Here is a 15,614-nt window from a genome sequence, read left to right as displayed (position 1 = left end):
GTGATCTCAGAGTGGAGTAGCAATGGTGAAAGGCCAGATGTGGGTGCTGATGACTGGGGGCTGGGGCCCAGCTGCTTGTCACCCTCTAGAGGTGGCATCTGTTGGTGTGGCCAGTCCTGACAGGTGTCCCACTACATTCCTGCCCTGTAGGGGAGTGGTCTGAATCAGGGCTGGCTCTCCTCACTCCCTCCTGAGGGCCCCCGCTTGCTCCCTCAAATGCCACCCTCCACCCCATCCATGTGTCAAGTGGCCAGACCCCCCGCTGCACGCATCCTCACCTCTGGCTTGTAGGCTTTCCGGAATCTCGAGGGCCCGTCGGGGTTGAAGACCTGGCCAGGCACACAACTCACCACAGCTGGCAGCCCATTCTCACAGGTGACATTCTTCACGGGGTCTAGCAACACCTGAGGACCCAGCTTGCAGCTGGAGATGTGGGCCTCCGTGCCTGTGCAGTCCATGGAGAATGGCCAGTAGCGTTGCTTCTTCCGGGCGGCAAACATTCTGCAGAGGGTGAGAGGGGGCAGGTGACCAGGGCACCACGACCACCACCCCTCATTCCTTCTATGATTGGGTGTCAGGCACCAGGCCGACCACGGTGCTAGCTTCTTGGAGTCTAGTAGTGGAACGGAATGTGCATGGTCCCTGCATCTAGAGCTCAGCCCCACTGAGTTGGCATCCACCCAATGAGCACCTCGGTCATGCGGGGCGCCATGCTGGGCACTGGGGAGCAGGACCTGGAAGGACAGACGTTGCTTCCTTCCCCCAGGCAGCTTATATTCTAGGAGAGAAGGGACTTAGCAGTGAGACAGCATTAAAGCCTATAAAAGGAAATGCAGAAAGGGATCTAAAATAGGTAAGACCCCTGGTCCCAGGAAACCCACAGTCTCAGGCAAACCAGATGGTCGCTCACCCAAACCCTTCAGATAATTTCAACATGATTCATTGTTGCTCCTTGCCTGTGTCAATAGCAGAACAAATTGAATGTTAAACTCTCTCCCAACGATCCGTAAGATTAAAGGGGTAAATCCAAATCCAATGAGAAGCAACGAGAACAGTCTTAAAGCAGCCCGTGGGCTGAATCAAAGTAAAATTTGCTTGGGAATTATAATGGTCATGAAACTCGGCCACAGACCTTACCAAATGTTCACCCAGGAGTCAGTGAGGCTGAGGCTATCTCCATAGCATAGCCTGTATTCCAGGGAACTCTTAACCTGTATTACATGTAAAGGATTCCTTTTTATGTATTTCTGGAAGGCAGCATAAGGATCGAGGCGAGTGACAGTGTTTTCTAAAACAATAACCAACCAATAGGTAATGAATAGGTTAGCAGAAAGGTTACCGTGCCTCAGTTTCCCCATCTCCAAATCAGAAGTAGCAACGGGATTTACTTTATATGATTGTTAGGAAAGTTAAATGAGCGAATGCTGGTGAGGCAATTAAAACAGTGCACAGGAAGGGCTTCATATGCGTTTGTAAAATAAATAACAACTATATTAAAGGAGAAACAGAAAGGAGGGTTCCCTGGGGTTGCAATGATGACACACAATTTCAATGAGGAGCAGGGTTTGAGCGAGGCTTTGAATAAGGGTGGGATTTGCGGAGGAGGAGGGCAGGGAGGACCGTCCTCTCACGCCGGCCCAGCTCTCTGGGGTCTGTATGCTTGTCCCTGCTTGGCAGAACCTGCGAGATGCCAGAGACAGCCAGACCGCATCGTTGCCAGTTGCCCAATGCAAGGGCCTCCCAGGGCAGGCTGGCCCAGGATGGGGCAGAATGGGGCCCTGTTTCTGCTGGGTTAGCAGGCCTGGAAGTTTCTGTCTCAGAGTGAATGGGATGTGAACATAGAGAAAGGTAAAACCCTACAGACACCACCAATATTTTCTTGCTTTAAAAAAATTTTTTTTTAAGTTTATTTATTTTTGAGAGAGAGACAGAGCACGATCTGGGGAGGGGCAGAGAGAGAGAGGGAGACACAGAAAATGAAGCAGGCTCCAGGCTCTGAGCTGTCACCCAAGCACCCCAAACCAGAATCTTTTCCTAACTAAAAATTTCAACTGGTAACAACTCTGGTGTCCCTGTGGGCACCATGACACAGAATCTTTGAAAAAAGGACTATCCTGGAAAATTCAGGAGGTGTGCTCAACATCGCTGCATAGCCTAGAGTAGAGAACTACACAGGAGGACTGTTAGTAATTCCGAGAAAAACTGCCCCTCCCCACTTCCTGGATACAAGGCCCTGCACTCGGAAACAACCTCCAGCTTGTTCCCCCCACCACCACCTCGGACTGGAGAACACATTTGGGGGCGGTGGACAGCTTGTTCCTCATGACCCACCCCCCAACATTGGGCGAGAGAACACACTCGGGGGCTATCAGCTGCACAAGGGCTGGCCAGACCCCACTGGCTTGGAACCTCCTTCTGCTTCCAGCTTTCAGTGAACACTGCCCTCGCCCACGAACAGATGTACTGAGTTCTTAATATAGACTGAAGCACCATAGCAAACACATAACTGCTCCTGCCTTTCCCAGACAGCCCTGCTTCCCTCTTACATCAGCTCACGGGAATGCACCGTGGCCCTCCACAGGCCTCCACGATGCCGGCAGCGTCCCCCACCATGATTCACCAGGGCCAGGCCCAGGGGGTGCAGATATGAGGCGCTGGTGGATGATGGGTGGACAGCCTGCTTCGGGCCCGGTGACTGGAGGGCAACTGAAATGAGATGCAGCTTTGGGCCAAGGAAGAAGCCTGCTTGAGAAAGAGGTGTCTAGCCTATGGCAGGGTAGTGGGACGAATGCTCAGCTGGGCCGATGCAGTTACAAATGAAAAGTCCTGAAAAGGCTCAGGTCTGGGAATGGGTTGAGGGGCATGACTCTCTGTTTATATGATTAGATTTTTGTTCTCTTGACCTAGATTTTCTATTCATAAAGAATTTGGGGGGCACCTGGGTGGCTCAGTTGGTTGAGCATCCAACTTCAGCTCAGGTCGTGATCTCACGGTTCATGAGTTCGAGCCCCGCATCGGGCGCTGTGCTGTCAGTGCAGAGCCTGCCTTGGATCCTCTGTCCCCCTCTCCATACCTCCCCTGCTCGTGCTCTCTCTCAAAAGTAAATAAAACATTAAAAATGAAAAGTTCTACTGGCTCTTCCCCAGCCAAGGGAGAAGCCAGATTTTGTTGGGCTTCTGCCAGCTACTGTGTATGTCTATTCCAATGATGAATTCCAGAATTAGGCAAACAACCACAGGATGGGTTCAGGGACCCACTGGGCCCACCGTGAGATGGGCCCAGGCTGAAACCCCATTGATCACCTGACCCACTTAAGGCCCTACTCTGACTGGAGGGCCATGGTGATCTTTGAGTCTCCCAGAATTAGTGTCATTTCAGAGCCTGTGTCCAGTCGTGCCCAAAAGTTCTGATTATTTCATCTTCCCCAGTGCACGGCTATCTTGGTGAAAGGCCATCAGTCCCTTTGGGGAAGCCTGGGAAATTGATTAATGGTGTAAATTTTTGGCAGTGTACTGGGTGGGGTCCTTCCTCAAGGGGACCCAGCCTGCCCTTTACTCAAAGGGTTCTGGGTCTGTAAGCTGGCTCAAGTCTGGGAATTGATCGAGGGGCATGGCCCTCTGTTTATATGATTAGATTTTTGTTCTCTTGACCTAGATTTTCTGTTCATAAAGAATTTGGGGGGCGCCTGGGTGGCTCAGTCGGTTAAGCGTCCAGCTCTTGATTGTGGCTCAGGTCATGATCTCACAGATGGTGAGGTTGAGCCACGTGTCAGGCTCTGCGCTAACAGAGTCTGCTGCCTGCTTGGGATTCTCTCTACCCGCCCGCCCCCTCCCCCCCCCCCGCCCCTCTCTTGCTCTCTCTCTTTCCCTCTTTCTCTCTCAAAATAAATAAACTTAAAAAAAAAAAAAAAAGAATGAGTAAGAACTTAGTAGACCTCCTATCCATTTTGCTTCTGGGAACATCATGATCAACCAGGCCATGCCCTGGCTGTGCAGGAGTCAAACTGTTCCGATTACTGCTCTGATTCTGCTTGTCTTTCGGGAACCACGCCCACCTGGCCTTGGGAGGCTTGAGTGCTGTTGCCCTGGGATCCAGTCACCACCTCCTGCTTTTAGAATGAGGGACGGCTTACAGAGAAGAGCTACCGGGGAGCTCTTAAGAACGCCAAGGTTTCCCTCATAAATTTATTCCTCATTCACGGGGAAAGTGTGTCTTCCAGACCCTCCCAGGCTGGGTGAGGTCTCAGATGACAAATCCACTCCAACATCCAGTCTTCAGCCTTGGAATCCCGTCCTCTACATGAAGCCAAGGAGATCGGGCATTTGCATGTCACTCCCGGTGGGGCCACATTTTGGTCCCCATGTCAGCCAACCAACCAAATCACGATAGCTCTTCCTAACGCCTGAGATGCGACATTAGATGCAGAATCTCTGCTTAGTTAGCTCACATCAATAAACCGGTGTCAACCTCGGGATCCTGCTTGAAGAAAAAAAATGACCACAATATGCCCCTGGCCCCAAGGAAGGGGCCCTGAAGCTTTGGCATCATTAGCATCAAGGAGCATCCATGGCTCCCCAGGGCACAGCAGAATGTAGCTCACGGAAAAGCAGCCCCTGGTGGGGAAGCTGACTCCACTCACGGCGACCCTGTGGAGGTGAGGCCTCCGAGTAGCCACCGGATATGCCGGTTAGCAGAGTTAAGGGTGGAGAGGCCTCGGGCATTGCCCTGGTGAACGTCTAAGGCTGCAGGGCCCCTTTGGACCTGGTGGCTACCAGGAGATACCCACCCTAGACAGAATCACTTTGAAAATGCTTCCTTCCTAAGGGTGAAAGCCCTCCCTGGGAGGCAGCTGGGGGGAGGGGGGTGGCTGTCAGCGACAGCAGCGACAGGCTGTGGGAAGGGCGAAAGGGAGTTGGGGAAAGATGCTACTGGAAGTCACAGATTCGGGGACACTCGGTCCCCAGGCCCCTGCTGTCCGTAGCCTCTGAGCACGGCTCCCAGACACCCTGGCCCCAGGCCAGCCCTGCGTCACCTCCCAGACTCAACAGCCAGCCCGTGGCGGGGGCCTGTGTCCTGTAGCCAGGCGGAGCAGAGCTGGGGCTGAGGTAGCAGCAATGTGGAGGACACAACTGGACTCCCCTGCAGGCTCCGCAGGTGGGTTCTGTGACCTCCGAGTCCCCCGCCCTTCAGGCCTGTATCTCTTTCCATGCAGACTAAGGGCTTGGACCGAGTAAGGGCTGAAGCCATGCCCTGGGAGTCCCAGCTCATCACTTCCTCCAGCCGGCTGCCATCACAGCCCCTAACAGCACCACTGAGGCAGAAGCTTCCCAGTGTGCCCTTCTCTTTTGGGGCCTGTCAGCTGAGTCTAACATAAAACAACCCTAGGTTGTTTTAGCACCCGTCCTCCCGCTCCCCCATAGCATCTCCAGCTAGAGGTCAGGAGTCGGAGCTGGTTTTCAGCAGCGTCGTTTAATTATCTCCCAACTTGGCCAAGAACACCATCCACCACCAACACCTTGGATGCCTCCCAGCCCTCGGAGCCTTTTCCTGTCCCCGTTTGAAAAGAAAGCACAGCCACAGACACGGGAGTGGGAGGAGCAAGGAGAGGGTTTCCAACCCAGCCCATGAGAGGATCACCCGGGGTGCAGCTGCCAAAACAGATCCGAGACCCCTCCTCGAAAGCAGGAAGAGGACGCAGGACTGCCCGCAGCTGGGGAGATGGCTTTCAAATGCCATCTGAACAAGGCACGTTCTGCCTGGTCTTGAGCTGGTGGCAGCCTTCCCCTTCCTAGGACTGGGCTCAGACCTGCCACTAGGCTGGGGGCTCTGGTGGGGCCAGCCAGGGGAGGGGTTTGCTTTTCTTGGCTCACTTGGGTCGGAAAAGCTGAGAAGGTGTCCCCAGGGAAGGAGCCGGCCAGCTGGCGGGAGTTGTCCAAAGACTCCGAGGGCTGAGACCACGCCACCTCCCAGCTGCCCTGTGCAACCAGGAAGGTCTGGGCCATGTCTGGGACGGCTGGGGGAGGGAATGGCCACTAAGATCACCCCCAGGGGTGTTGTGAGCCTGCCCTGACGCCAACACTCACCCCTGTGGTGGACTGGGGGCTCTAACCAAAGGCGGCCACGCCAAACCCAAGGAGGGATGCAGCCTGAACTGACCCAAGGATCTGGAGGACGAGCTGGGCTTGGAGCCCGGTCTCCTGACTCCGAAGTTCCCTGTCCCTGGTTTGAAAGGAAAGACGTGGTGTTGTGAGCCTACACTCTCTCCAGGAGTGTAGACCCTGGAGCTGGAGGCCTGTGTTTGGATCCTGGTTCTACAATTTCTCTCTGACTTCTTTGCCTCAACTCTGAAGCAGACTCCTACTTCCTGGTGCTGTGAGAACTCGATGACAAGGGGCAGAGCCTGGCACAGGGTAGGCACTCAGAAACAGACTGTCATTATCATTAATAAGAGGAGATAAGAAGATCCCGCTACCAACCGAGGTCCCCCAGCGGCCAGCTTGTCACAGGGCCCAACCCCTTCACTGGATTCCCCTCGGATCCCCCATCTACCCCCTGGCCCCCTGGGACGTGCCAACTTTGGAAACCATAACAGGTGAGGTTTAACTGGGATTGGTGTAACTGAATCGAATCCAACCGTTTTTCAATTTCCTGACAGTTGCAGAAAGTTCCAGATTTCTCAGAATAATCTTTCGCTGAGGAAAAGTAACCATTTCTTAAGTTGCCATTGCCCTTGCCCCGTCCGGCCGGGGTATTATTGTCCTTGCTCAGGCCCTGGGGTCACTGAGCTGGCTGTCTGCACTGAGAGGTGGGATTTTTCTGGGCTGCAGCATCTTGCCCTTTGCCTCTGCCCTAACCCTTCCCTCGCCCTACTTTCATCATTCATTTGGGGGTCTGTCTCCCACAGGAGCGGGAGTTCCTCAAGGGCAGGCTTGCTGGAGGGACACCGGCGGCCCCCGCCATGACATAGGGCGGGAGGACTTCTCCTATGCTGGGGGTGCTTGGTAAGAGCTGACTCTTAACCTGGCAGGGCAAGGGCCCGGGAAGCCCAGGCTGGAGCAGTCCCCTTACTTGTACACTTTGGTGTTGTACGTCTTCTCCCCAGGGAAGCCAAACATGCCGCAGACCACGCGGGAATTCTTGGCTGTCCAGTGCTTGTCACATATCTGCTTCCACGTCTTGCCGTCCTTCACCTCCACGTAGCCCTCTGTCACGGGGGTGCGCCTGCGGTAGGTGCCCAGGATGGCTCGGATCCGGATGTCCTCCACCTGGATGTTCAGGTTCTGGGAAGAAGGAGGCACAGACGGAGGGGGGTTACCTGCCGGGTCTGCCCCAGAGAGGTGACTGTACCAGCCTGCCTCTGCCCTCAGGCCCTGCACATCGGGGGGCGGAGGGGTGCTCAGGAGCAGGTGGAGAGGAGCCCCAGGACCCCGGCGGCTTCTCCTACGTGCTACAAAGAGCCCAGAGAGCACTGCGCCCCAGCTCTCTCCTGGGGGTTCTCAGAAGAAGTGAAGAGAAAATGTGTTTTTGAATTTTCCGGTTCTATATTAAAAATAATTTGGATTTTGTATTTTACTCCAAAGCATGTCTGTGCGCACATGCGTGTCGGTTTTGTGTGTGTGTGTATCTCCCCATTAATCTTTCAGTAAAACTGAAGAGTGTCAGGCAGATGAGCCTCAGCCATCCTGAGGCTGGTGGTGCCATCTTGCACACTACCTCGTCCCCTGGGGGTCGGCCTTCCTCAGTGAGAAAATCCCAGGAGAGAAGGGGGATGGCGTGGAGAGAAGAGGGGAAGGAGAAGCTAGGTGCAGGGCCCCAGGCCTGCCCAACAGGGAGGTAGGGATGGACACAACCACCGGGCTATGGAAGGAAAGATTCCAAATGAGTTGAGGCCCTCCGAAAGCCCACTCCCCCATCCATCTTTCTGTGGGAGTAATGAAAGAGGTTGGACCCCGACAGGAGGAAGTGGAAAAGGCTGGGCATGGGGGCCTCCTGCCTCACTGCACTGTGGGCTCTCCTCCCCACACCCTAACACTGAGTGGCAATGACCCTGCCCCAAGCCTACCCCAGAGGTCCAGGAATTTGGTAGAAGGACAGAGGGCCTCGAGAGGCCAAACTGGATGAGAGAAATGGGGGGCTACCTGGAGTTAGTGATACCTGTGCTCACCCAATCTTCCCCCAAACACTAGGGGAGCTCCCTCCCTAAATCTCTCAGTTCCAGCCCCTCCTCTCTCTGCCCCTGCCCAATGGCACCACCACTGGCTCTTGCAAGGCTCCCTGAGTCCCTGTCTCCATCTCCCTCTTCTATCTGCCACAGGGCAGCCACCAGAGCTCCTTCGTTTTTTTTTTTTTTTTTTTTAATTTTTTTTTTTCAACGTTTATTCATTTTTGGGACAGAGAGACAGAGCATGAACGGGGGAGGGGCAGAGAGAGAGGGAGACACAGAATCGGAAACAGGCTCCAGGCTCTGAGCCATCAGCCCAGAGCCCGACGCGGGGCTCGAACTCACGGACCGCGAGATCGTGACCTGGCTGAAGTCGGACGCTTAACCGACTGCGCCACCGAGGCGCCCCACCAGAGCTCCTTCTAAAGCTCTGGGGACAGCGATCTTGTCCCTTAACTATATAGTAATGCCTGATTAACTTAGTGAGGTGCCCACGGCCGGTCACGACTGATTCCACCTATGCCTCCAGCCTCCTCACTGTCCCCAGCCCCAAATCCATACTCAGATATGATAAACTGCAACATAACAGTAACAGACTCGTGTGTGAGCCCTACAAGGAGCATTTTAGGTACATTCTCTTACTTAATCCTCAAACAATAGAATGAAGTGCTCTACAACTCTCGCTATCTTGTTTATCTGATAAGAAAACTGTTTGAGTCCACTGATCTCCCAAGAACCACCTAGGGGCAGGGAGTGCAGTGTGGGGAGCTCCCTGAGCTGGGCCAGCGGGGGAGAGGCGTGGAGCTGGGCAGGGGTGCTGGGAGGGAGGATCCTGGCAACCTGAGTGCCCGAGCCCCTGTCCAGCCAGGATGCAAATGAACCATGAGGTTGAACAGAACCATTATTTGGGTGCCCGGGGATTCGTGTCTCCTCGCCCTGGCTGCAGAGTGCACAGCCAGGCCCTGTTTCTGCAGTCCGGCAAGGCAGTGGAAAGTATGTGGGCCGGGAGCGATGGCATTTGGCCCTAGTTCCTTTCCATGCAGAGAGGAAGGAAAGCGCCAGGGGCAGGATTATGTTTGCCAGCTTGGATCCTGGATCCCTTACAGCCTCCATTCAGGCCACAGGACCTGTGCCACCAAGACACGTGGACAGGGGCAAGCCAAGAAAGGGCCTGAGCTCTGGACCAGCCTGTGGGTCAGCCCCCTCCTGCCCCTTTCCCCTTCTGGAGGCAGGGCTGAATTCCAGTGTGTAATGCGTAATGCCCAGAAGGAAAGTTACCACTGTGGCACCAGCCCTGTGACGCTACGGGGCGGCAGGTTGGGCCTGACTTCACTAAATTCACAGATCCTTCCCTCCCCACTCACCCCTTGCCATGAGGCAGCAATGCAAGCTCACTAAGGGGAGAAGTCCAATGTGACCCTAGGCATCCAAGCTCCAACCGTGGGAGAGGGGACGCAGCAGACCCACATGCCCTCGTCTTGATGCAGGCTGGCATGTCTTCTGCAGAAGTAAGACAGCTGTGGGAGGGAGGGGGCAGGTGGACTCAGGATGTGGGAAACGAGGCTTGGAGAAGAGAAAGTGCTAGAGCGAGGTGTCCTGGTCCTTGTCTTTGTCCTTATTCTTCCACCAACTCCGTGTGTGTGTGCATGTGTGCGCGCGTGTGTGGAGTGTGTGTGCACGTGCGTGTGTGTGTGTGTGTGTGGAGTGTGCATCTGTTTGTGCACCTATGCGGTGCAGGAAAGGTCCAGAGGGACTCATTCCCTCCAGTGCCTAAAAAAGTGGTCAGGGTCAGGGCTGTTAATTTCAAAATGGAACGTCTTCTTTTCTCCCTCATTTCATCAGGCACAAATTCGCTTCATTCATTCATTCAAAAAAATATAGTGTCTGCCCTCCATGGACCTTGCCAGGCTTCCTCCCAATGCCCCAAACGCAGGGCCCTGTCTCTTCTCTGAATAATGAAAACTGCGAGGGCCCTCAATTTCCAAATAGCAACGAATTCATTATGCGTTCAGCCTCTGTGCCCACTCAACCCCCATGACACCCTCGGAGAAGGCTGATGGCACACCCCTGTTCCAGGTGAAAAATGAGAAAACTCAGCGAGGTTTTGCAACTTCTGCCAGTTCACCCAGCCAATAAGCAGGTAAACGAGGGTGAACATTTGAGTTCTGACTCCAAGCCTGTGCTCTGGACTGGTGGCCTCTCTGCCCTCCCAGCCACACCCTGTCCATTGCCTGGTATCAAGTTGACACCCCCAGCCCCACCCCGGGGCAAGGCCAGGGGCTCAGCTCCTCTGGGGCCTGCACATTCGAAGTCCTTCCTCCGCCCTGGCTCTGCGGGAGGAACTGGGAGTCAGACCCGAGCGTGTACGTGAGCGGAGAGCTGCCTCCCAGCTGCTTGTGGACGCCAGCCAGGGGGCGGCAGGGAAGCCCTTCGTGGCGCCCATTCAGGGCTCATTGCTAGCTAACGAGCTCACATAAGCTGCTCAGAGACCTCTGTGTAGGAAAACACACACATACACACATAACTTCCCTCCTTACCTCACTGCTGTGGAATCTCTTCCATAACCACAAGCGTTAGGATTTTTTTCCCCCCAGTTCAACTCCAAAAGAGAAGATTGGAAACACTAAAACATATACACGTTTTTCTTCTCTAACAAAGAGCTCTCTAGACTTACTGGTTATACATTAAGCCCAATAGCCCAGAAGCTGGTAAGACAGCCGGCACACTTTAAACTTTGAGTCTGAATGCTGTCTCTCTCGCCAGAGACAACAGTTCACCCAGATCTCCGAAAAGGCCTTCCTCCAAGGAATGCACAGAACCTTCTAGACTTGTCCTACCCAGAACTCCTCTCCTCTCCAGCGCCCACCTCCAAAAGGGAAAATCAAGGTGCAGGGAGGTCAGAACCCTGCCTTGCTTCAGTCAGTGGGCTGCTGGGGAGAAAGCTAGGGAAGGAGCACCAAGGCAGCACTCCCAGCATTGTGCCTGCACGACATTTGCATTTGCAGCATCAGTGAATGCAAATTCCACAATGTGACAGTCTGGGGCTATGGCCAATGAGGAAAAATCACCAATTCTGAAAGTCTAGTGGAAGATTGCATCAGATAAAGATAACGGGGGGCGGGGGGGGGGGAGGCCAGGCAAGCAAGCAAGCCTTACAAGGACACACTTCACGATCGGAAAGCTTGGCACCAGGGGCAAAGCCCCCCTCCCTAGGCGTGCTTGTAAGGGCCCCATCTTCGCCCAACTATCCTCCTTCTCCCTGTTCTAGAAGTTGTCACTGAATATCAGCCCAGGCCTTCCCAGCTGAGAAGGCAACCAGGGAGTGGTGTCGAGGAGGGAGGACCTCGGCGGCAAGATACATGAGCACACCGACAGCCCAACTAGGACGCACGGCTGGTTAATGGCACACAACCTCGGCTCGCTTAGCGAGACCCATCCCTCCACTGCTGGTGGGTTCCTACATCTTGCTCTCTAAGCCCCCAGCTGGCTTTCTTCAGCTGTTTCAAAAACTGGCCTTCTAGGGGCGCCTGGATGGCTCAGTCGGTTAAGCACCTGACTTGGGCTCAGGTCTTGGTCTGGCAGTTCGTGAGTTCGAGTCCCACATCCGGTGAGCACGAACCCCATTCTGGGTGAGCACAGCCCTGCTTTGGGCTCCACATACTCTCTCTCTCTCTCTCTCTCTCTCTCTCTCTCTGTGCCCCTCGTGAGATTCTCTCTCTGCCCCTTGCTAACTTGTGCTCTCTCTCTCTCAAAAATAGATAACAACAACAACAATAATAATAAATCTTAAAAAAAAACCCAACAAGATACAGATCCATTTTCCCAACCACCAGCCTGGCACCTTCCTCAGCACCTCACACCCAACACATCCAAGATACCCTCAACCTTTCCTCTGCCCCCCCCACCTGTCCCCCCCCCCAAGTCAGGCTCCTGCCCTTGCAGCTTGCAAGGCACAAGCTTCACCTGTCTTCCGCACCTTCCCCTCCTTACACCTCTAGCCACCCAGCGATGCCTTCTGGCCATCCATCACCACCCCATTCCCACCTCCATCTGCCGGTCAGGTGGCACCGAGAGCCATGGAAGTGAAAGAAAGGCACTGTAATTCTGCCATTTCACATAGGCCATGAGGGGGGATCGCTGCCCCCGGCCACCTCACACACGCCACCAGCACACTCATCCACCTTGCACGCTGCGTGTCCACGTCTTGCTCCAAACCTTCCCGTGGCTCCCCAGGCCGTCGGCTCCCGGATTTGATCCATACCACCCTCCCCCTTCCCTTTTCTCAGCCAGTGACCTTCTCACACTGCCAGGGATATCACTCCTTAAAGCCCGGCACTGAACCTCCCTGCAATTCTCTCTTCCTTCTCTCTCCTGTCAGAGTCCTACTGACCTCAGGGACAGTCTCATCCACGCATCTGAAAACTGACTGTTGAGTGCTGCTACCCTCCCAGGCACCGTGTGAGGCCCTGGGACACACAGGTCAACTAGACAGGCGAGTGTCTTGCTGTCACTCACGACAGAGGAGGAAAGAGGCACCACCATCTCCTCCACGAAGCCCCCTTCCCCAAATATCTGGTCCATAGAGATTTGACGTCCTGTTCATTGCCCTGGCATTTGCTTTCTGAGCCAGTCAGTCAGTCCTTGACTTATGCTAACTGTCCTATACTATTAGTATTTATCTTTGCATCTATTTTGCCACCTCCTTGAATTGTGAGTCCCTCAATGGCAGGATTGTGCCTTACTCATTTTTGTATTACCCATGGCTCCTAGTGCCAGACACGACACATAGGGGGTCCTCAAACATTTTTGGAATGAACCAATTATGATTTTTGAAAATCCAAATGCTAGGAGTTCAACTTAGCTGAAGACTGAGCTCCCAAGCCAAAAATTTAATAAAGCCCGCCTTTATTCTTTGTTTACTGCAAAATAAACAACTAGGCAGTACTCGCGTCTCTTCCTACCTGTGTGACTTACAGATGGACGAGCAGAACGTCTATGCTTTATCCACGCACTCCCTTGTCATCTGGGCTATTAACACCCTCCCTGTCCTCTCAAAATCCAATGCTAAGGGAGCTACTGAGCTGAATGAAAAGCTGATCTGACCCTCAGCACGCGTCTGGATGCTTTCATCTGTAAACAGTAAGAGAGTAGTAGTAAAGTCTGGCTACACTGTACCTCCTTTCGATCAAATCAGGAATTCATTGAGTAAGGAGCCATATAAGAAGTAGCATTCTCTATCCCGCGACTTCCAACCGGGTCAGGTGGATGAAAGGGAAGAGAGAAAGCGTTGCAGTGACTTCTGCTCCTCAGCTCTACGGGATGGACACCAGTCGGGGTGGGTGGCGTGGACAGTTGAGGTCATTCTGAGCCACCAGAGGAAAAAACCTGCAGTCTGTCTGGGCCCTCCTTCTATAAATCAAGAGCCTCGCAAGGCTGCTGGAAAATCGAACGCTCTGTGTTTCATTTTCCAACCTGAAAGCACCGGGGTAGGTCACAGAGACTGCTTCTTTGGAGGAAGCAAGCCCTGCTGTCTGCGGGAAGCTGGCAGGACACCTGTTCCAGCAACCGGCCCCTCCCACCCAGCAGGGGGACTGAGGCCTCAGACCAGCCAAGTCCTGGGCCTGACTCCCAGCTGGGGTGCCTACTGCTCCTCAGAGTAATCATCACCATGGTAACAAAGTAACGATTTGTGAAACTGTCTTTCTCCACTACTCCACCGTAATCTCCAGGAAATCAAAGCTGTCCACTTCTTCAATCTCTTTACTCCCAGTGGCTGGTGCTCAATTAAAATGTATCAAATGAATGCATGACCACATAATGCATCCAACTGTCTTAATTGCCTCCTGGGAACGGAGTGGGGGGATTCCTTGGCACTGACCCCTCCGACACGGTTGAAGTCTCATCTGAACGGTTCCGGTCCATTGCAGAAGCGGGCTGGACCCCAGCAGCCCCACTCTAGTCACATCAATAGACTCCCCATACAGAATGGATCCCCCAACCAGGGCAAAGAGAGTCGTTCTCCTGCCCACTACTCCCATATAGTATCCCTTCCATATTCTCTCCCTTTCCAAACTGCCACACATTTTCCACCCAATTTACACTGTTCAAAGTTCGAGTACATGCTGTCCATTCATTTATTTCACCTAAGACAAATTATAATGCTACTTATTTATTTCATCGAACAGATAAGCGTAATGCGGCTTATTCACGTATGTCACCTGGCAAAGGATTATAAAGGTATTTACACTTTTCAAAAAGTTGTGTGAACACCACCCTGGCCAAGCATCCCGTTCCCAGTTTGTCAGGATGTGCACAATTTCACATATTTTGTTCTGTTATCTGCATAAATGCCCTTTTGCTTTCCAGATGCTATGACCTACTTTTAGTGGGGAAAATAGGTCACCCTGGAATGACTTCTTGTGTGCTCCTTGTGGTCGCTGGTAAGCCCTGACCGCATAGAGACTCAATAAACAGAATCACGGAATGTTAACCCCGGACAGGACCTTATACATCCATCCTCTGCCTAACCTCCCTGTGAGCTATGAGACAAACCCAGGACATCAATATCTGATGCTCAGCTCAACCACACAGCGAGGCTAGGTATTCAGAGGCTGTGGGCTTCCACCATGGCTCTTTACTCCCTTGCTGGACGGTCTGGCCACCATTTCTCCTCCTGCCACAGAAGGAGGCCATCCAACTCTCCTGTGGCCATCAGGGAAGCAGGACTAGATTTAGGCTTGGAGAGACCACCAGCCTTGACACTGCACAGGGATGGGAACAGACCCCCTTTCTTTCCCCAGTCACCTGTTGTACCCTCTCTTTGGTGGAGGGGGAGGTAGGGGGAAAACTTTCAGCTGGAAAGTTCTCGGACCTTCCTAGAGGCCCCAGATGCGGCTGAGATAAGGCTGTGGCTGAGAGGAAAACCTTGAAGCATTCTGGCAGCTGAGTGTGACTAATAAAAACCTGGGCTCCTGGAATTTTAAGAATTCACAGCAGCCTCAGCTCCTGTGGTTAAGAGAAGAAAGAGCTTTTTCAGGTCTCAGTGCCCTTCCAGAAGGATGTGGGAGCGTGGAGGGTAAGGGTACCAGATTCTCTCAGCCCCGTCCTCTTCGTCCCTCTGTTGGCCTCTCCAGACCTCGGGGCTGCCTGCTGTCACAAGGAGAAACTGAGGCTTGGAGGCCAGGCCACACCTAAATCTCACAGCCTGGGGGTTCCCGATCAGTTCTGGTAACCTAACTGCCTTGGCAAAAGAGCCTTTAAAAAATGGGTAGGTAAGAAGGTGGTGTGGGGAGGCGAAGAAAAGGAAACGAGCTGCATGTTCCCTGATCTCACAACACACGGCCTCAGCCTTGAGCCCTTCTATGAGCACATGACTTAGCAATGTGCAAAACAGCCAGTGTAGAGAGCTTTCCTCAGGAGGGCATCTGGATTTGTAATCTCTTCTTATCTAATG

The 15,614-nt window shown here is 53.5% G+C and overlaps 1 protein-coding gene across 1 annotated transcript in view; it reads right to left on the bottom strand.

Annotated features, from left to right (window-relative positions):
• Positions 1 to 15,614, bottom strand: part of LOXL2 (lysyl oxidase like 2) — a 94,935-nt gene that overhangs the window by 36,244 nt on the left and 43,077 nt on the right. The window contains exons 4-5 of the mRNA XM_045457099.1: positions 7,069 to 7,280; positions 279 to 501 (exon numbers count right to left, since the gene is read on the bottom strand). Of these exons, the coding sequence (XP_045313055.1) occupies positions 279 to 501; positions 7,069 to 7,280 (435 nt within the window). The remainder of the gene's footprint in view (positions 1 to 278; positions 502 to 7,068; positions 7,281 to 15,614) is intronic.

Source organism: Leopardus geoffroyi, chromosome B1, assembly GCF_018350155.1.
Source record: "Leopardus geoffroyi isolate Oge1 chromosome B1, O.geoffroyi_Oge1_pat1.0, whole genome shotgun sequence".
Classification (NCBI taxonomy): Eukaryota; Metazoa; Chordata; class Mammalia; order Carnivora; family Felidae; genus Leopardus; species Leopardus geoffroyi.
This window is presented reverse-complemented; position numbering and strand designations above follow the sequence as displayed.